This window comes from Cuculus canorus, chromosome 29 (genome assembly GCF_017976375.1).
Source record: "Cuculus canorus isolate bCucCan1 chromosome 29, bCucCan1.pri, whole genome shotgun sequence".
Lineage (NCBI taxonomy): Eukaryota > Metazoa > Chordata > Aves > Cuculiformes > Cuculidae > Cuculus > Cuculus canorus.
This window is the reverse complement of record NC_071429.1, coordinates 411977-432634: the sequence shown is the minus strand read 5'-3', so window position 1 is coordinate 432634 and position 20658 is coordinate 411977. Positions and strand designations below refer to the sequence as shown.

Genomic DNA, 20658 nt, shown 5'->3' with positions numbered 1-20658 from the left:
AGTGGGGAGAAGGGGGTGGGAGGACGGGACGTGCGAAGCCACGCGGTGAGTGACGGCTGTGACACAGCGGCGAAGGGAAGCGGAGTGGAAATCCCTCCGTGCGTCAACACCGCGTTCCGTCCCTCCCCTTCCAGGGACCGTTATGGCATCCTCGGAGGCGCCACCGAACAGAAAGGAACTGGGATCCCATACTGGGATGTGGAGCCAGGGGGTGGAACTGGGATCTGGTACTGGGATGTGGAGCCAGGGGCTATACTGGGATCCCGTACTGGGATGTGGAGCCAGGGGCTGGTACTGGGATCCTGTACTGGGATGTGGAGCCAAGGGCTGGTACTGGGATCCTGTACTGGGATGTGGAGCCAAGGGCTGGTACTGGGATCCGGTACTGGGATGTGGTACAGGGGATGGTACTGGGATCCCATACTGGGATGTGGAGCCAAGAGCTGGAACTGGGATCCCGTACTGGGACACGGTACCAGGAGCTGGTACTGGGATCCCATACTGGGATGTGGCATCAGCGTCTGGTACTGGGATCTCGTACTGGGATGTGGAGCCAGGGGCTGGTACTGGGATCCCATACTGGGATGTGGTACAGGGGCTGGAACTGGGATCCGGTACTGGGATCTTGTACTGGGATGTGGTACCAGGAGATGGTACTGGGATCCCATACTGGGATGTGGCATCAGCGTCTGGTACTGGGATCCCGTACTGGGATATGCTACCAGGAGCTGGTACTGGGATCTGTTACTGGGATGTGGAGCCAGGAGCTGGTACTGGGATCCGGTACTGGTATCCCATACTGGGATGTGCTACCAGGAGCTGGTACTGGGATCTGGTACTGGGATCTGTTACTGAGATGTGGAGCCAGGGGCTGGTACTGGGATCCCGTACTGGGATGTGGTACAGGAGCTGGTACTGGGATCTGGTACTGGGATCCGGTACTGGGATGTGGTACCAGGAGCTGGTACTGGGATCTGGTACTGGGATCCCATACTGGGATGTGGTAACAGAAGCTGGTACTGGGATCCTGTACTGGGATGTGGCATCAGCGTCTGGTACTGGGATCAGGAACTGGGATCCAGTACTGGGATCTGGAACTGGAGTCTGGCATTAAGATCTGGTACTGGGATCTGGAACTGGGATCTGCCACTGGGATCAGGTGCCAGGGACTCCTACTGGGATCTGCCACTGGGATCCGGTGCCAGGGACTCCTACTGGGATCTGCCACTGGGATCAGGTGCCGGGGACTCCTACTGGGAGACGGAGGTTCTGGAGCGGATCCGCTCCCTGAGATGATGGATCCATCCAAAAGAACCCAAGATCCTAAAGCATTGAGTCCGGGGCGAGCGGATGGATAACGCACGGCACCGAGGGTTTGCTCCAGGTGAGCACAAGGCAGAATTCCGCAGAGCCGGAGCAGAGCGAGGGATGTCATCCAGGATCTGGACAGGCTGGAGAGGTGGGGCTGGAGAACCTCCGGAGGTTCAACGAGGCCAAGGAAAATTGGGGAAATCTGTGGTTTCAATCCCAAACGGGGGATGATGTGGTTGAGAGGAGCTCTGCAGAGAAGGACTTGGGATGATGGGGGAGGAGAAGCTCAACAGAGCCACCGACGTGTGCTCCGAGCCCAGAAACCAACCGTGTCCTGGGATGAATCCAAAGGAACCTGAGGGAGGGAAGGAGGGGATTCTGCCCCTCTGCTCCTCTCTTGGGAGACCTCATCTGGAGGATCATGTCCAGTTCTGGAATCCTCAACATAAGAAAGAGATGGAGGTGTTGGAACGGGTCCAGAGGAGGACACGGAGATGATCCAAGGGCTGGAGAACCTCCTGTCCAAGGACACACTGAGAGAGTTTGGGGTTGTTGAGTCTGGAGAAGGCTCTGAGGTGACCTTAAAAAGACCTTCCAGGACCTGAAGGGGCTCCAGGAAAGCTGGAGAGGGGCTGTTCATAAAGGTTTGGAGTGATGGGATGAGAGGAACGGGGATAAACTGGAGAGGGGCAGATTTAGACTGGACATAAGGAGGAATTCCTTCACGGTGAGGGTGGAGAGACACTGGAACAGGTTGTCCAGAGCAGTGGTGGCTGCTCCATCCCTGGAGGGGTTCAAGGCCAGGTTGGACGGCCCTTGGGCAGCCTGATCCCATGGGATGTCCCTGCCCATCGCAGAGGGGTTGGAATTGGATGATCTTTAAGGTCTCTTCCAACCCGAACCACCCTATGACCGCTGTTTCACCAAACCGTACCCATTTCCCACCCACCGCTCTTCACCGGCGCTGCTCAAACCGGAGTCACCACCAGTCCTTTGTAGACGGAGAGCGGCTCCAGGGTGTGTGCCCGGGGATGGGGAGGTGGGGAGGCCGCGGCGCTGCCCCATCGCCGTTTCCTGCTCCCGGCGTGGGCGGAAGCGGGATGGCAGATGCCTCCACAGCGAGCTGGGCCACCACGCTGCAACCACACCGCGGCCCCAGGAGCTCCAGTCCCTTCCGGGCTTCGATTCATGGAATCACAAAAGAGTTTGGGTTGGAAGGGACCATGGTGTAAGGAGTGGTAGGAATGGTTGGACTCGATGACCCAGTGGGTCCCTTCCAACCTAATGATTCTATGACCTCAAAGCCCATCCAGATCCACCCCTGCCATGAGCAGGGACACCTCCCATGGGATCAGGGGCTCCAAAGCCCCATCAACCTGGCCTTGAAGACCTCCAGGGATGGGGATTCAGCAGAACCGCTGCCATCGTGACATTTGGCTTCATGGGTTGAGGGGTTTATTCATGGAATGGGTTGGGCTGGAAGGGACCTCAAAGCCCATCCAGATCCACCCCCTGCCATGGGCAGGGACACCTCCCATGGGATCAGGGGCTCCAAAGCCCCATCCAACCTGGCCTGGAACCCCTCCAGGGATGGGCATTCAGCAGAACCGCTGCCATCACATCACTTGGCTTCATGGGTTGAAGGGTTTATTCATGGAATGGTTTGGGTTGGAAGGGACCTCAAAGCCCATCCAGATCCACCCCTGCCATGAGCAGGGACACCTCCCACTGGATCAGGGGCTCCAAAGCCCCATCCAACCTGGCCTGGAACCCCTCCAAGGATGGGGATTCAGCAGAACCACTGCCATCGCATCTCTTGGCTTCATGGGTTGAGGAGTTTAATCACGGAATGGTCTAAGTTGGAAGTAACCTCAAAGCCCATCCAGATCCACCCCTGCCATGGGCAGGGACACCTCCCATGGGATCAGGGGCTCCAAAGCCCCATCCAACCTGGCCTGGAAGACCTCCAGGGATGGGGCAGCCCCCACTGCTCTGGACAACCCGAGTTCCAGGGCCTCCAACCCTCCCAGGAGAACATTTCTCCCCAGGATCTCAGCTCAATCGCCCCTCTTTCAGCTCAAAACCGTTGCCCCTCGTCCTCTCTCTGCCCTCCCCGATCAACAGCACGAGGACCTCACGAGGCTTGAGCAGAGCTGGAAGTCCACCACAAACACCGGTTTCTTTCTTTCCCGGCTCCTTTTTGAAGCTCATCCTTAAGGGGTTTTCCATTAGGAACGCTTCATAACAAACCCTCTTTCCTCCAGAATGGAATTCCATCCGGTGGAAAAAGCTGGAAAATTCCATCAGGTGGAATTCCATCCAGTGGGAAAAGCTGGAAAGATCCCAGGAACGCTCACTGCGTTACTAACGGCGAAGAGGAAAGAGATCGCACGGAGAACGTCGGTTACGGAGCGATCCTGACCCAAATATCTCCTTGCGAAACAGCATGGGCGGGAGCAAAATTGGTTCTCCTATCTCCGGCGGCAGCCGGCAGCTCGTGACACGTGCTCCCTCCCGGCTCGGTGCCGGGAACGCCATCCCACGCGTGCCGATTGTTCTCCTACGCAGTTCCAAGAAAAAGGAGAGATAGAAACGTTTGACGCTCTTCCCGCCTGGATGGGAACCCGGAGAGCAGCCAAGAGACGGGGAAAATGCAGCCAAGGGATGGATTCTGCCCACTGTCTCCTCGCTCTTCTAAAAGAAGGACTGTAGTGCCCCCCTCCTGCTGCTCCCGGCGTGGATGGAGCGAGAGGAGAAAGGAAACGCGGGATCAAAAGGGTTGGGATTTATGGCTTCTACCACTCATAACCTCTGCCAAGAGCTCCTCAGAAGGGCCACATTTGGCCTCCGGAGGTAAAAACACCCACCGGAACCACTGCCAGCTCTGACTCCGGATGCCATAGTCAGCCCTGGGCAAGGGAGACGCGTTCCCAAGAGGAATATTCCTGGGAATAAGGCAAAACCCAAGAGGGGGATAGCAGGAGGTGGCTCAGATCATAGAGCCATACAATCATGGAACGGTTGGGGTTGGAAGGGACCTCAAAGCCCAGTCAGATCCACCCTCTGCCATGGGCAGGGACACCTCCCGCTGGATCAGGGGCTCCAAAGCCCCATCCAACCTGGCCTTGAACCCCTCCAGGGATGGGGCAGCCACCGCTGCTCTGGGCAGCCTGGGCCAGGGCCTCCCCACCCTCACAGGAGAACATTTCTCCTCAAGATCTCATCTCAATCTCCCCTCTTTCAGCTCAAAACCCATTCCCCTCATCCTCTCTCTGCCCTCCCTGATCCAGAGCCCCTCCCCAGCTTTCCTGGAACCTCTTTCCGGACTGGAAGCTGCTCTGAGGTCTCCCCACAGCCTTCTCTTCTCCAGGATGAACAACCTCAAACTCTCCCAGTGTGCCCTCATACAGGAGGTTCTCCAGCTTTTGGATCACCTCCATGGCCTCCTCTGGACTCGCTCCAACAGCTCCATGTCCTTCCCATGCTGAGGACTCCAGAACTGGACACAGGGCTCCGGGTGGGTCTCACCAGAGCGGAGCAGAGGGGCAGAATCCCCTCCGTCCCTGCTGCTGCCACGGCTTTGGATGCAGCCCAGGACACGGTTGGTCTCTGAGCGCACTTTGCCGGTCCATGGGGAGCTTCTCCTCCCTCAGCCCCTCATGTTCTCCTCCTCCCAGCCTGGATTTGCGTTTGGCATTGACCCAGGAGCAGGACCTTGGCCTTGTTGAACCTCATGAGGTTCCCACAGCTCCATCTCTCGAGCCTGGCCAGGTCCCTCGGGCTCCATCCCTTCCCTCCACGTCACTCTGAGTCCATCCCGGGGTCGGCCATGGTGGGCAGCCCCTTTCCTGGTCACACCACAACTCTAACCCTACTCCTTCCAGCTCTGTCTCCAAGGAGCCACACGGGAGCCGTGAGCACCGGGCACCCACTGGAACCACCCACTCGCCATTCCAGCTGGGAAACTCCTTGGCTTCACCACCAGGTCACCTTCTCGCCTTCACCACCAGATCACCCTCTTGGCTTCACCACCAGATCACCTTCTCACCTTCACCACCAGATCACCCTCTCACCTTCACCACCAGGTCACCCTCTTGGCTTCACCACCAGGTCACCCTCTCGGCTTCACCACCAGGTCACCCTCTCACCTTCACCACCAGGTCACCCTCTTGGCTGCTTCCCAGACGCCCACACTGCTCCGCAGGCACCGGCGCCACCAAATCCCAGCCCTGGAAAATAGTTTCCTCCTCGTTGACCTGGTAGAGTCACCCCAGGTTGGTTTGTCCATGTGGGATCTCCCTCCACGCTCTCTTGCCCAAACTCCTGCCAACACCTTCGCTCCATGGTGGAGGTCCTCATCCCAAGCATCCAAGCCAGGAGACATCCCGGCTGGAGGAGGGCTCCGAGCTGGGACGTGGGAGGATGAACCCACCCCGTTCATCCCAGGACACTGCGGGATGTGTGTGGATGGAGAACATCACCCCCTGGAAGTGTGGAGCAGCTCTACCTTCACCACCAGGACACCCTCTGGGCTTCACCACCAGGTCACCCTCTCGGCTTCACCACCAGATCACCCTCTCGCCTTCACCACCAGATCACCCTCTTGGCTTGGTTTGGTTTGTCCACGTGGGATCTCCCTCCACCCTCTCTTGCCCAAACTCCTGCCAACACCTTCACTCCATGGTGGAGGTCCTCATCCCAAGCATCCAAGCCAGGAGACATCCCGGCTGGAGGAAGGCTCCGAGCTGGGATGTGGGAGGATGAACCCACCCCGTTCATCCCAGGACACCGCGGGATGTGTGCAGATGGAGAACATCACACCCTGGAAGTGTGGAGCAGCTCTACTTTCACCACCAGATCACCCTCTTGGCTTCACCACCAGATCACCCTCTCACCTTCACCACCAGATCACCCTCTTGGCTTTACCACCAGATCACCTTCTCACCTTCACCACCAGATCATCCTCTTGCCTTCACCACCAGATCACCCTCTCGCCTTCACCACCAGATCACCCTCTTGGCTTGGTTTGGTTTGTCCACGTGGGATCTCCCTCCACGCTCTCTTGCCCAAACTCCTGCCAACACCTTCACTCCATTGTGGAGGTCCTCATCCCAAGAATCCAAGCCAGGAGACATCCCGGCTGGAGGAAGGCTCCGAGCTGGGACGTGGGAGGATGAACCCACCCCGTTCATCCCAGGACACTGCGGGATGTGTGCGGATGGAGAACATCACACCCTGGAAGTGTGGAGCAGCTCTATTTTCACCACCAGATCACCCTCTTGGCTTCACCATCAGATCACCCTCTCACCTTCACCACCAGATCACCCTCTGGGCTTCACCACCAGATCACCCTCTCGCCTTCACCACCAGATCACCCTCTTGGCTTCACCACCAGATCACCCTCTTGGCTTGGTTTGGTTTGTCCACGTGGGATCTCCCTCCACGCTCTCTTGCCCAAACTCCTGCCAACACCTTCGCTCCATGGTGGAGGTCCTCATCCCAAGCATCCAAGCCAGGAGACATCCCGGCTGGAGGAAGGCTCCGAGCTGGGACGTGGGAGGATGAACCCGCCCCGTTCATCCCAGGACACCGCGGGATGTGTGTGGATGGAGAACATCACCCCCTGGAAGTGTGGAGCAGCTCTCCTCGCCATCCCGCTCCATCTGAAGGCTCTTGGATTCCGGAGGGATCGATCCCATCTACTTTTTGCGGGAAGGGGAGGTTGACCACACCTCCAACATCAACTATTCCGACGGCGAATCAATCAAACTGACCCAAACGCTCGATTCCAGCGGCGGCGATCAAAAACGCCCTCAAAAGCTCTTGAGACGGCGCAAGTTTTTGGTTAAAACCCATGGAATCATGGGATGGTTATGGTTGGAAAAGCCCTCCGAGTTCATCCAACCCAACCATCACCCCAACGACACCGCGACCACGGAACGCTCTCCCCAAGGGCCACATCTACACCTGTTTTGATCCCCTCCAGGGATGGAGATTCCACCACCACCACGCGGAGCAGCGTCTGCCAGGGCTGGAGAACCCTTTCCATGAAGGAATTCTCGACAATATCCAATCTGAACCTCCCGCGACGCAACCTGAGGGCATTTCCACTTATCCTATTGCTTCATCCATGGAAGAAGAGCCCAGAACCCACCTCAGCACCGGACACGGAACACGGAACGCATGTCCTGGTCTGGAGCCGTGAGGACACGGAACACGGAGAAGGGAATACGTATTCCCAAGGGATCCCCCGTGCCCAGAGATCACCTGAGGGGGAATCCCCACCACCCCCAGTTCTCCCAGGGGTTGCCTCAAGGCAGGGACCCCCCCTGCACCCCAGAGACCCCCCCAGGGATCCATCCAGAGGGGATCCCCCCCCCCCAGCACTCAGGGGACCCCTCAGGGATCCATCCAGAGGGGATCACCCGCCCCCAGCACTCAGGGATCCATCCAGAGGGGATCCCCCCCCCCCCAGCACTCAGGGGACCCCTCAGGGATCCATCCAGAGGGGATCCCCCCCCCCCAGCACTCAGGGGACCCCTCAGGGATCCATCCAGAGGGGATCCCCCCACACACCAGCACCCAGGGGACCCCTCAGGGATCCATCCAGAGGGGATTCCCCCCCCCAGCACTCAGGGGACCCCTCAGGGATCCATCCAGAGGGGTTCCCCCCCCCCAGCACTCAGGGGATCCCTCAGGGATCCATCCAGAGGGGATCCCCCCCCCCCCAGCACCCAGGGGACCCCTCAGGGATCCATCCAGAGGGGATCCCCCACACACCAGCACTCAGGGGACCCCTCAGGGATCCATCCAGAGGGGATCCCCCCCCCAACCAGCACCCAGGGGACCCCTCAGGGATCCATCCAGAGGGGAATCCCCCCCCAGCACTCAGGGATCCATCCAGAGGGGATCCCCCCCCCCAGCACTCAGGGGACCCCTCAGGGATCCATCCAGAGGGGATCCCCCACACACCAGCACTCAGGGGACCCCTCAGGGATCCATCCAGAGGGGATCCCCCCCCCCACCCAGCACCCAGGGGACCCCTCAGGGATCCATCCAGAGGGGAATCCCCCCCCAGCACTCAGGGATCCATCCAGAGGGGATCCCCCCCCCCCCCCAGCACTCAGGGGACCCCTCAGGGATCCATCCAGGGGGGATCCCCCACCCCAGCACTCAGGGATCCATCCAGAGGGGATCCCCCCCCCCAGCACTCAGGGGACCCCTCAGGGATCCATCCAGAGGGGATCCCCCCCCCCAACCAGCACCCAGGGGACCCCTCAGGGATCCATCCAGAGGGGAATCCCCCCCCAGCACTCAGGGATCCATCCAGAGGGGATCCCCCCCCCCCCAGCACTCAGGGGACCCCTCAGGGATCCATCCAGGGGGGATCCCCCACCCCAGCACTCAGGGGACCCCTCAGGGATCCATCCAGAGGGGATCCCCCCCGGGTCCCCCCCGGTCCCCGCTCACCCCCGCTCTCTCCCTCCTCCTCCTCATCTCCGGCCCCGCGGCCGCGACTCGTGACAGCGCCACCGGAACGGGAACGGGCGGAGACAGCCGAGCCGGGGCCGATCCCGGGGCCGATCCCTGTCCCGGGGTGCCCTTCCCGCTCCGCATCCGGATCCCTTCTCCCAGTCCTGCTCCCCACTCTCAGGGTTCCATCCCTGTTCCTGCTCCAAATCCCTGCGCCAAATCCCTGCTCCTGTTCCCCATTCCCAGTCCCCGCTCCCAGTCCCATCCCTGCTCCAAATCCCTGCTCCCACTCCTCACTCCCACTCCTCACTCCCAGTCCCATCCCTGCTCCCACTCCTCACTCCCAGTCCTGTTCCCCACTCCTGTTCCTGCTCTCTGCTCCAAATCCCTGCTCCCAGTCCCTACTCCTGTTCCCTACTCCCATTCCCTGCTCCCAGTCCCTACTCCTGTTCCCTACTCCCATTCCCTGCTCCCAGTCCCTACTCCTGTTCCCTACTCCCATTCCCCACTCCCAGTCCCATCCCTGCTCCCACTCCTCACTCCCAGTCCCATCTCTGCTCCCAGTCCCATCTCTGCTCCCACTCCCTGTTACCTACTCCTGTTCCTGCTCTCTGCTCCAAATCCCTGCTCCCAGTCCCTTCTCCTGCTCCTCACTCCCAGTCCCCACTCCCAATCCCATCTCTGCTCCCAGTCCCTGTTCCCTGCTCCTGCTCTCTGCTCCAAATCCCTGCTCCCAGTCCCTACTCCTGTTCCCTACTCCCAGTCCCCACTCCCAGTCCCATCCCTGCTCCCACTCCCACTCCTGTTCCCCAGTCCTGCTCCTGCTCTCTGCTCCAGTTCCCCACTCCCCACTCCCAGTCCCATCTCTGCTCCCAGTCCCTGCTCCCTGCTCCCAGTCCCATCCCTGCTCCAAATCTCTGCTCACGCTCCTGCTTCCCAGTCCCCGCTCCTGCTCCCAAACCCCGCTCCCATTCCTACTCCCAGTCCCTGCTCCTCTTCCCTGCTCCCAGTCCCCACTCCTGCTCCTCACTCCCAGTCCCAATCCTTGCTCCCACTCCCAGTCCCTGCTCCCTCTTCACACTCAGTCCTGCTCCCATTCCCTGCTCCCAGTCCCATCCTCGCTCCTGCTCCCAGTTTCATCCTCGCTCCTGTTCCCAGTACCATCCTCGGTCCTGCTCCCAGTCCCATCCCTGCTCCCTGTTCACACTCCTGCTCCCAGTCCTATCCTCGCTCCTGCTCCCAGTCTCATCCCTGCTCCCAGTCCTGCTCCCAGTCCCATCCCTGCTCCCTGTTCACACTCCTGCTTCCAGTCCCATCCTTGCTCCTGCTCCCAGTCCCTGCTCCCAGTCCCATCCTTGCTCCCAGTCCCATCCCTGCTCCCTGTTCACACTCATCCTGCTCCCAGTCCCATCCTCGCTCCTGCTCCCAGTCCTGCTCCCAGTCTCATCCCTGTTCCCAGTCCCATCCTCGCTCCTGCTCCCCACTCCGAGGTTTTTCCCACCCACAGCTCCCCACATCCTCACTGCGATATGGATTACTGGGAAGATCCACCAGGACATGCAAACGCCGGGCTGGTGGGGATGAGGATGCAGAGCTCCCCAAACACAGAGGTTTTCCCTCCCGCATTCCATATATAACCCCCTCCCAAAAAAAAAATCATGGGATGGTGCTGAAAGGATGGAATTGGGGGCAAATCAGCGCAGGGAGACGGGAGCCTGCGCCGGATTGACCCTCTGACCCCGCGGAGAGGGAATTCGCACCAATCCACGTGGGAACTCTCTCATCATTCCCTGAATCCCTTGGGATGAGCCGATGCTCGCGGAGCACCCGTTCCGGCACTCACCCAGTTCGCAGCCGGAGCCGTTCTGCTCCGCGCTGTATTTCTTGGGCATAATGCCGCGGGTTTGGTGTTTCGGTGCTGCTTTCGGAGCGCAGGGAACCCGGCAGCGATTCCTCCTGGATCAGCGCTTGTCCGCACCCTATCCCGCTGCCTCCGTGTCCCTCTCCCTATATAAGCGGTGTCCCCACCCTGTCCCGGTCCCCTCCCTGCCCTCCGCCCGCAGCATCGCTCCGATGCTCCGCAGCGTTTGGGAGGTAACTCAAAGTCTTCCCAAAGCGGCTGCATCCGACCTTATCGCCTACGAAACAACCACCAATCCCAACGGATTACGGCACAGCCGAGGGCTTTGATGTCCAACCTCGTTCCTCCGGTTGGCGCGGGGCGAAAGGTGGATTCTGCGCCTCCCCGGCTCCGTTATCAACCCAAGAGGCTCAATTCCGAGGCCGTTTGGTTGAGCATCAGAGCTATTCCGGCGATGCCGGCGCGGACTCTGCTCCACCGGAGCCCAAACGGGCGCTCGTGGAGCATTTTCCAGCTGCCGGGACGTGCGGTGCTGATAAACTGCCATCCCTTCCCAGCTTGGATCGATACAGGGCGTTATCGGCGCTGCCGGCGGTCCGAACCCGTTGGCAGAGCGATAACCGCGAGGTTATCACCGGGTTTTCTTCCTTTCTTCTCCAAGAAAAAGGAGGTCCGGTGCCTTTTCCTGATAAGCAAAAGCTGAACGTGCAACGCTCCGGAGTCGGCGGGCAGGAGGGCAGAGGCGCGGGCGTGCGTGCTCGGAGCCACGCGCTGCCACATCCCGGAGGTGCCAAAGAGGAGAGAGGGGGGGCACCGGGATGTGGCTGGAGGGAAAAGCATCCCTAAGGATTCCTGGAATCACCAGAAGGCCTGGAAAGAGGCGATGAGGCTCCTGGTTTTGTGATGCTGGAGAGGGGGAAAAGGAAAGGCTGAACCTCGTGGGCAGGGGGAGGAATGCCAACTGTATCCCAAAAGCTCTTGGATGCTCTTCCGTACAGCGCGGAGAATCTCAAAGGCAAATATGAGCCTTATGAAATCAACGGAGGCGGCTGCAAAACTGGTTCATCCGCAGGGATAAAGGTGTCCCGGGCCAGGGAACGCAGGGAAAAACCCGGAAAGACACAGGGGTGGGGACCTTCTGCCACCCCATGGTCCTCTCCTGGGGATCCGCAGCCGGGATTTGGCCTCCTGGCTGCATCCGGAATGGGTAGCAGGTGCTGAACCCCCAGAACTGGAGCTTGAGGGGCTCGGGAAGGGCTTCAACACCTGATCCTGGGGCTCAAAAGGACCAGGAATGGATTGGACCCCTGGTCCTGGGGCTCAAAGGGATGAGGAATGGATTGGACCCCTGATCCTTGGGCTCAAAGGGACCGGGAATGGATTGGACCCCTGATCCTGGGGCTCAAAAGAACCAGGAATGGATTGGACCCCTGATCCTGGGGCTCAAAAGAACCAGGAATGGATTGGACCCCTGGTCCTGGGGCTCAAAAGAACCAGGAATGGATTGGACCCCTGGTCCTGGGGCTCAAAGGGACCAGGAATGGATTGGACCCCTGGTCCTGGGGCTCAAAGGGACCGGGAATGGATTGGACCTCTGGTCCTGGGGCTCAAAGGGACCGGGAATGGATTGGACCCCTGGTCCTGGGGCTCAAAGGGACCGGGAATGGATTGGATCCCTGGTCCTGGGGCTCAAAGGGACCAGGAATGGATTGGACCCCTGGTCCTGGGGCTCAAAGGGACCGGGAATGGATTGGATCCCTGGTCCTGGGGCTCAAAGGGACCAGGAATGGATTGGACCCCTGGTCCTGGGGCTCAAAGGGACCAGGAATGGATTGGATCCCTGGTCCTGGGGCTCAAAGGGACCGAGAATGGATTGGACCCCTGGTCCTGGGGCTCTAAAGGACCAGGAATGGATTGGGCCCCTGGTCCTGGGGCTCAAAAGGACCAGGAATGGATTGGACCCCTGGTCCTGGGGCTCTAAAGGACCAGGAATGGATTGGGCCCCTGGTCCTGGGGCTCAAAAGGACCAGGAATGGATTGGACCCCTGGTCCTGGGGCTCAGAGGGACCAGGAATGGATTGGACCCCTGGTCCTGGGGCTCTAAAGGACCAGGAATGGATTGGGCCCCTGGTCCTGGGGCTCAAATGGACCGGGAATGGATTGGATCCCTGGTCCTGGGGCTCAACAGGACCGGGAATGGATTGGGCCCCTGACTCCGGGGGCTCGAGGGGACCGGGGATGAGGTCAGGCCCCCCCGACTCGGGGCTCAAGGAACCGGGAAGGGGCTGAACTCTCACCCCGGTGCTCGACAGGATCGGGAAGGGCTCGAATCCCCGACCCCCGGCCCCGGGGCTCAAGGAACCGGGGATGAGGTCAGGCCCCCCCGCCTCGGGGCTCGAGGAACCGGGGAGGGGCTGAACTCCCAGCCCGGTGCTCGAGGGGACCGGCAGGGCTCGAAGCCCCGACCCCGGGGGCTCGAGGGCATTGAGAGATAGGGAAAGGGCTCAACACTCCGCCCCGGGACACGCTCGGCGCCCCGCCCAGCCCCGGCCGCCGGTACCGGGACTCCTATCCACTCCCGCCCCTCCTCCCGGCGCCACTTCCGGCCACGTGACTGACCACTGTCACATGACACAATCTCATCCGCTAAGCAGCGCTAGTTCCCCGCCCCACGTGACCCAGCCACGTGATTGTCTCCCGTCCCCACGTGACTCTCCCGCCAAGATGGCGCTGTGCCGCGCCAGGGCCTGCGCGCCGTTCTGGCGCCTCGGGCCCGGCCCTGGCCCTGCCGGTCTGCGCTGCTTCCGGCGGCCGCTGAGGTGAGCGGGACCCGGTACCGGCCCTGCCTCCCCCTTAGTGCTGCCCCCGCCCCGGTACCGACCCTGCCTGCCCCTTAGTGCCGCCCCACCCCGGTACCGGCCTGGACTTTCCCCGGTGCCCCCCCTCGGGCCATCCTCCCACCACCCGGTACCGGTTCTATCCTTCCCCGGTGCCACCGCTCTATCCAGTACCGGCTCTGCCCCCCCCCCCCATTCCCCCTCCTCATTGCCCCCCATTTTCCCTCCTATCACCCCCTCCTCGTCCCCCCCATCACTCCCCCTTATCTCTTCCATCGTCCCCCCCTTATCTCTCCCATCATTCTCCCCCTTATCTCTCCCATCGTCCCCCCCTTTCCCCCGTTACCCCCCGTTTTGCCCTCCCTGCCCCTCTCTTCCCCCCCCCAGCTCGGAGCTGGATCCACAGCCGCCTCCTGGCTGGGATTTGGGGGAGTCCCAATGCCGGATCCCCTCTCCGGGAGGGTCCGAATTCCCACAGCCCCCTCTTCCAGCCTTTGGAAAAGCAATGGATAACGGGGAGGGGGGGCTCTGGGGGTGTCCCTGCAGGCCCCCCGGCTGCTGCCTCTCCGCCAAAGCCAGCTCCAGGTCCATCCTCGCCGCGTTGATCTCGGGAGCCAAACGGATCAACGGGAAGTACGAGAGATTCCTGGAAAGGACCTTCCCTCGCTTCTACGTCTTGTACTCCACTTTCACCAGAGGTGGGGCCCGCGGGGGGGTCACAACCTTCCCGCTGCTCCGGAGGGATGTGGGATAGCTGGAAATGCTCCCTCTTCCCTTCTTGGGGACAGGGGGAGGATATTCCTGCTTCTCCGGGAAGAGTGGAGGTGGCTGGAAACGCTCAGGGATGTTCCCGCTGCTCATAGGAGAGCGGAGGAGGCTGGAAACGCTGCCTGTTCGCTTTTGAGGGAAGGGGGATGTTCCCGCTGCTCCGGGGGGATCGGAGATGGCTGGAAATGCTCCCGGTTCCTTTCTTGGGGAGAGGACATTCCTGCTTCTCCGGGATGAGCAGAGGTGGTTGGAAACGCTCAGGGATGTTCCTGCTGCTCATAGGAGAGCGGAGGAGGCTGGAAACGCTCCCTCTTCCCTTCTTGGGGACGGGGGACGTTCCTGCTGCTCCGGGAGGATTGGAGATGGCTGGAAAAGCTCACTGTTCCCTTTCCAGGGATGAGGGATGTTCCAGCTGCTCCAGGGGTGATGAGAGAGAGCTGGAAACATTCCCTGTTCCCTTCTTGGGGACGGGGAACGTTCCTGCTGCTCCAAGGAGAGCGGAGGAGGCTGGAAACGCTCCCTGTTCCCTTCCCAGGGATGGGGGACACTCCCTGTTCCCTTCTTCCCTGTTCTTCTTGGGGACAGGGAACGTTCCCGCTTTTCCAAGGAGAGCAGAGGAGGCTGGAAACGCTCCCTGTTACCTTTCCAGGGATGGGGGACATTCCTGCTGCTCCGGGGGGATTGGAGATGGCTGGAAATGCTCCCTGTTCCCTTCCTGGGGAGAGGGGGAGGATATTCCTGCTTCTCCGGGAAGGGCAGAGGTGGCTGGAAACGCACAGGGACATTCCTGCTGCTCATAGGGGATTGGAGATGGCTGGAAAATCTCCCTATTCCCTTCTTAGGAATGGGAGAGACGTTCCTGCTTTTCCAGGAAGAACAGAGGCAGCTGGAAATGTTCCCTGTCTCCTTCCTGGGCAGGGAGGGATATTCCCGCTTCTCTGATGAGAACAGAGGTGGTTGGAAATGCTCCCTCTTCCCTTCCTGGAGGGGAGACAGGATATTCCTGTTGCTCTAAAGGGAACGGAGGCAGCTGGAAACACTCCCTGTTCCCTTCCCGGGGGTAAAAACTGCTTCTCCGGAGGCATTTACTTGGAAATCGGGACCTGGAGGTGCTTTGTACTGGCAGGAATCCAAGCGCTCTTCGTGGAAGTAAAGGAAATCCAGAAGATCCGATCTCAGATGTCGCGGCAGAGGCTGAGCACACACCAGCTGCCGTACCGGGAGATGGAGAGGCTGCGGCAGGTACGGGACCTTTCCTCCCTATGGAAGCGGCTCCCGTTCCCATGCTGGGGTCGGAGAGGCCGATTCCTGGGGTGAGGCGCATTCCCTGTCTCAGGATGGGGTTTGGAAGCTGTTAATTTTGAGGGAATTCTGCGTCTTCGCTGTCTGATTCTCACTCTTTCGCTTCATTTCGGAGCCAGTTCCGCAGGGACGTGATCAAGGCCATTCCCATTGGAATTATCGCCATCCCGCCCTTTGCCAACTTCCTGGTCATCGTCCTCATGTGAGTACCGGCCTCGCGGCGATGCCGGAGCTCGGCCGCGGCTCCGATCTTGTGCCCCTTTGACTCCGATATCTTAAATTTCATGGAATTGGGGTGGTTTTCGAGTTATAAATCCAGGCGGATGTTTCCTTTCCTGGCTCTGCCTCTCGCTGGAATAAAACTCCTCCGTAGCCCCGTGCTGGTTTCGCAATCCCGCTCCGTGCCGGCTGCCCGCCTGGCTCCCAACACGGAGCAATAATTCCTGGCACACAGGGAACAGCTCTGCGTGTGCTTGGCCGAGGAAACCTCCTTGCGCAATTCCCTCTCGGCTGTCTCCGCAGGGCTTCTCCCTGCCGGCTGTCCTGCTGCCAGAGCTCAATCCAGGCTAAATCCTTGGATTTTTCAATCCCGCTCCTTGGGTTTTGTTCCCTGTGGGTGGGGGAGAGCCCCGCTGGGGGCAGTGGTGCAGATCTTGGCTGCAGTGGAGAAGCTCCAGCTCAGCCCGGCAGCGATCCGATCACCCGGAGAAGGTGGGGAGGCCTTATCCGGCGTTTCCTGGAGAAATAGTGGCTGCTCCATCCCTGGAGTTGTCCAAGACCAAGTTGGATGGGGCTTGGAGCTCTTGCTCCATCCCTGGAGTTGTCCAAGACCAGCTTGGATGGGGCTTGGAGCTCTTGATCCCATGGGAGGTGTCCGTGCCCGTCGCAGGAGGTGGAACTTGATGGGCTTTGAGGTCCCTTCCCACTCAACCCATTCCAGGATTCCAAAGCGCGTTCCCTGCAACACTAGGAAGCAGCAGCGAGTGCCGTCGGTTCCCAAGGAGCTGTTTTCCCTATTTTTGGGGTGATTTAGGATTTTGTGTCTCCATCTCAGATGCTTTTGCAGCTCTCGCCTGTTGCCTAAAATACCTCTTGGAATTGTAGCTCTCCTGCCTGGAACATCCGACGGCGGCGTGCGGAGCCCGGTGCGGCCGAACTCTGCCCTGGGAACGTGGGGGAAGGATTTTGAGCTGGAGAAGAGGAGGTCGAGATGAGATTTTTAGGGAGAAACGTTCTCCTGTGAGGGTGGAGAGGCCCAAGTTGCCCAGAGCTGTGGTGGCTGCTCCATCCCTGGAGGTGTCCACGTTGGATGGGTTTTGGAGCTCCTGATCCAGTGGGAGGTGTCCCTGCCCGTGGGACCTCGAATCCTCGGTTCACTTTTGGGCCCCTCTCTCCAAAGAAGACCTTGAGAGGGTGGAGCGCATCCGGAGAAGGGAATGAAGCTGGAGAACAGGGATTGTGGGAGCGGCTGAGGGACCTGGAGAGGTTTGGTCTGGAGAAGAAGAGCCTGAGGGGAGACCTCATCGCTCTCCACAGCCCTCGGAAAGGTTGGAGCCAGGCAGGGATTGGGCTCTTCTCCCGGGTAACAAGAGATGGGAGAGAGGAAATAGCCTTGAGTTGCACCACGTACAGTTTAGTTTGGATCTTGGGAAATATTCCTTCAAGGAAAGGGTTGTCCGGCCCGGGCAGCGGCTGCCCAGGCAGTGGTGGAGTCTTCATCCCTGGAAGGGTTTAAAAGCCGGATGGATGAGGTGCTTAGGGACAGGGTTTACTCTCTTTTCCACCCTCAGTGATTCTTTGATTCCCAAACTCCCCTCTTTGGAGGAGAAAGCATCCTCATCTCCTGGAACAGCCGTACTGCTCTGACGCAGGACATTGCTTGTGCTTCTTTCCAGCAGCACGAAATCCGCCTATCCCAGCTCAGGATTTTACTCCCTGAATCCTCTGTCTCCTCTTCTTCCAAGGTATTTCTTCCCACGCCAGCTCCTGATCCGTTACTTCTGGACCCCAAGCCAACAGGTTGAATTCCTGGAGACCTACGACACCATCCGGAGAGGCTCCTATTTGTACGTGGTGGAGAGTTTAGCCGTGGCCGCGCGTTCCCTGCCTGAGCCTCAGCTCCGGAGCCGCCTGCAGGACCTCTGCGCCGAGGTGTGTCAGCACTGCAGCCGGTAATTCCCATCCCACCTCTGCTGCCGCCCTTCCCGAGGGGATTGGAGGCCCGGGAGGTGTCATCGGTGCGCGCTGCGGCTCTTCCAGGTGCAGCGAGGTTCCCAGCCTCGCGCGGCCGAGCTTTACGCCGTCAGAAGTTTGTTTTCGGGATCACCGTTGGCTCTCAACAAGCTCCACGTGGCTCATGTGGTGAGTTGCGGCTTTTTTTTCCTTGGCGGCAGTTCGGAGAAAGAATCCGAGTGCGCGGTTTTGCCCCAAACTGGGGGGCTGTGCCCTAAAACCACTCTGAAATGTGGGATGTGAGGGAGCATTCTGCCCCTCGGCTCCGCTCCGTTGGTGAACCCTGGAGCCCTGTGTCCACCTCCAGGGCCCTCCGCTCGGGAAAGGATGTGGATCTGTTGGAGTGAGGTCCAGAGGAGGCCACGGAGATGATCCGAGGGCTGGAGAAGGTCCTCTATGAGGACAGGCTGAGAGTTGGGGTTCATCCTGGAGAAGAGAAGGCTGTGGGGAGACCTTAAAAGCAGCTTCCAGTGCTGAAAGGGGCGCCAGGAAAGCTGGGAAGGAGCTCTGGATCAGGGAGGGGATGAGGGGGGACAGTTTTGAGCTGGAAGAGGGAGATTGAGATGAGATCCTGGGGAGAAATGTTCTCCTGGGAGGGTTGGAGGCCCTGGAACAGTTTGCCCAGAGAAGCAGCGGCTGCTCCATCCCTGGAGGGGTTCAAGGCCAGGTTGGATGGGGCTTTGGAACCCCAGATCCAGCGGGAGGTGTCCGTACCCATGGCAGAGGGTGGATCTGGATGGGCTTCGAGGTCCCTTCAGACCCAAACTCTTCTGTGATTCCATGTAAACAGCCCTGGAATGAACTCCTTAGGCCATCTTTGCTCTGGAACCATCAGCCACACCGGAGCCGTCCCGCACACCTCGGCTCATGGTGGCCACCCACGTCCAGCCCAGGGCAGAGCGCGTTTCTCGGGATACACTCCCTGGGTCAGGCAGACGAGTCGGGCGTTCCGAGACCGGAGTTTCGGTGTGGGCAGGACAATTAACCCCGTAATTAAAAGGGAACACGAATGCACCGCACGTTGGGGAACGAGGGCGGCGCTGAGGGGTGGAACGCCCGGTTCGGAGGAGCCCATGACCCTGTTTGTTCCTTCCCAGAAAGCTTTGAGCCAGGTCCTGTTCCTGACCACCCACTTGCCGGTGTTTTTCCTGAGGCATCGCCTGCGGAGCCACGTCCTGGAGATCCGACACCTGGATCGCGCCCTGCTGCGCCTGGGCCTGGGGCAGCTCTCCGAGGAGGAGCTGCGAGCGGTGAGGACTCCTCCAGCAGCCCCTGCTTTCCCCGCCACGGCCTCGTCGCCGCCCTCCCTATCGGTATCGGAGCACAGCGCATTCCTCCCACCCCACGCCGGGTTAAATCGCATCCGCTTTCCTCCGGAAAAGGCATTTTCTAAGCCCGTTTTCCACACCGGGACACCACGGGGAGCGTTTTCCTTTGCTTTTGACACCAAAGGAGCGTCACAGCACGATCCCTGCTGTTTCCTGCGACCTGGAGTGCCCTTCCCTGAATGTATCCTTATTTTTCCTTCTTCCCGGCTCCGCAGGCGTGTTACCTCCGTGGCCTGAACTCCACAAAGCTGGAGATGTCGGAATGCAGAGCGTGGCTGGAGCAGTGGTTGGGGCTTTCCTGCAAGCTGCAAGGTGAGGGCGGGCAAAGGGCAGCTCCTGGGGCAGAGGGAGCCTTCCGAGTTCCTCCGGGAGCCTTCCGAGTTCCTCCGGGAGCCTTCATCTCGAGTTCCTTCGGGAGCGCTGGGAAAACGTGGCCACAGCGGTGCCGTTATCCGGCTCTGAATCCCTGGAGCTTCATTCCTGAAGGCAGGAGACAGCGGAGCGCCGGCTGTGGGGCGGAGATGCATGGACAGCCGGCATCCCTGTCCCTTGGAGACTGGGTGCAGATTCCAGGGCAAGAAAAATGGGAATGAGAGCAGAGGGAAAAGCCCTGGATGGAGGAGGAGGCCCTGCAGCCTCCGGTGCTGCGCCGGCGGCTCGGGCTGAGCACGACTGGAGAAGCCGAGTGGCAGCAGCGCCGTTCTGACCTCCCAGTCTTGTTTTTTCCAGCTTCCGACGCTTCCCTCCTGGCGAACAGCATGGTCCTGCTCTCCCTCAACTACGCCAGGGCTAAGGCGTGAGGACCCTCACCGTGGCATCGCGCGCCGGCTCGGCGATTCCCAGCCCGGGGCTGCCACATCCCTGCCTTTCCGTGATGGGAAACCACAGCCTGGAGTCGGCGAGAGGGGATTTAGTGCTGCTGCTATGGGTGAAGAAATGATTCCAACCCTCCTGCGCCGGAGGTTTGTGCCGGCGCCGGCTCTTCTCTTCCCGGTTGGGCTGTCGGCGCGGGCCGGTGCTGCCGCGGGGCTGAGCGGCCGCGTTGGCAAAGCTCTTGAACTGCGTTACTCAGTCACGGAACGGGCGAGCGAGCGTCTCCGCTGCCAGCGAGCGCTTCCCTTTGCCTCCCCAGCTCTGCTCAGTCCGGATTTTCCCACTCTGGGCGGGTTTTTTAGTTTGTTTTCCTGTGAGAAGCCTAAAAATATCTCCCCGAGGGGTAACGACGACCCCAAATCCCGCTGTGAGCATCCCGGGAGCCTCAGGGATGTCCTGGGATGGTGTTTCCGTCGCCGCTTCGTCCCAGAGCATCCCCAGCGGAGCCGCTGGAAACGCCGCTGCTGCGGTTGGAAAGACGGCGCTGCATCCATGGGGTTCCACTGGATTGGAGCGTGGGGGTTTCGCTCGAATTTCCCCCACTTGGATGTGTTTTATTAAAGGCGAAACCACGCGAGGGGCTTTGGGCGTCTCCCTGTGCCGTGAGATCCTCCGTGTCCTGCTGCCACCTGGAAAAAAATATCCCTTTTTGAAGTATTTTTAGGGATAAATG

The 20658-nt window shown here is 60.2% G+C and overlaps 2 protein-coding genes across 9 annotated transcripts; both read left to right on the top strand.

The window, feature by feature from the left end:
* Positions 1 to 10192: 10192 nt before the first annotated feature.
* LOC128849481 (uncharacterized) lies at positions 10193 to 11918 on the top strand. The gene is made up of 2 exons (XM_054051541.1): positions 10193 to 10394; positions 10901 to 11918. Exons 1-2 carry the CDS (start codon positions 10314 to 10316, stop codon positions 11489 to 11491), a joined length of 672 nt encoding a protein of 223 aa, XP_053907516.1. The 5' UTR covers positions 10193 to 10313; the 3' UTR covers positions 11492 to 11918.
* Positions 11919 to 13301: 1383 nt separating this feature from the next.
* Positions 13302 to 20559, top strand: LETMD1 (LETM1 domain containing 1). 8 transcript variants are annotated; one of them, XM_054051524.1, is made up of 10 exons: positions 13302 to 13464; positions 14029 to 14180; positions 15093 to 15203; positions 15377 to 15492; positions 15672 to 15754; positions 17517 to 17703; positions 17812 to 17913; positions 18938 to 19034; positions 19328 to 19424; positions 19842 to 20559. In XM_054051524.1, exons 1-10 carry the CDS (start codon positions 13370 to 13372, stop codon positions 19903 to 19905), a joined length of 1104 nt encoding a protein of 367 aa, XP_053907499.1. In that variant the 5' UTR covers positions 13302 to 13369; the 3' UTR covers positions 19906 to 20559. The 8 variants fall into 8 exon arrangements, with proteins under 8 accessions (XP_053907499.1, XP_053907496.1, XP_053907498.1 ...); XM_054051521.1 differs by having other exon boundaries at positions 18882 to 19034; XM_054051523.1 differs by having other exon boundaries at positions 17517 to 17723.
* The last annotated feature ends 99 nt before the right edge of the window (positions 20560 to 20658 follow it).

Coding starts and splice junctions, on each gene's coding strand:
- LOC128849481 (XM_054051541.1), top strand. CDS start 10,314: ATGGATTACTGGGAAGATCCACCAGGACATGCAAACGCCGGGCTGGTG. Junction 10,395..10,900: donor AGAGCTCCCCAAACACAGAG/GTTTTCCCTCCC, acceptor GTCTTCCCAAAG/CGGCTGCATCCGACCTTATC.
- LETMD1 (XM_054051520.1), top strand. CDS start 13,370: ATGGCGCTGTGCCGCGCCAGGGCCTGCGCGCCGTTCTGGCGCCTCGGG. Junction 15,204..15,376: donor CTTCTCTGATGAGAACAGAG/GTGGTTGGAAAT, acceptor TTGTACTGGCAG/GAATCCAAGCGCTCTTCGTG. Junction 19,425..19,841: donor GCTTTCCTGCAAGCTGCAAG/GTGAGGGCGGGC, acceptor TGTTTTTTCCAG/CTTCCGACGCTTCCCTCCTG.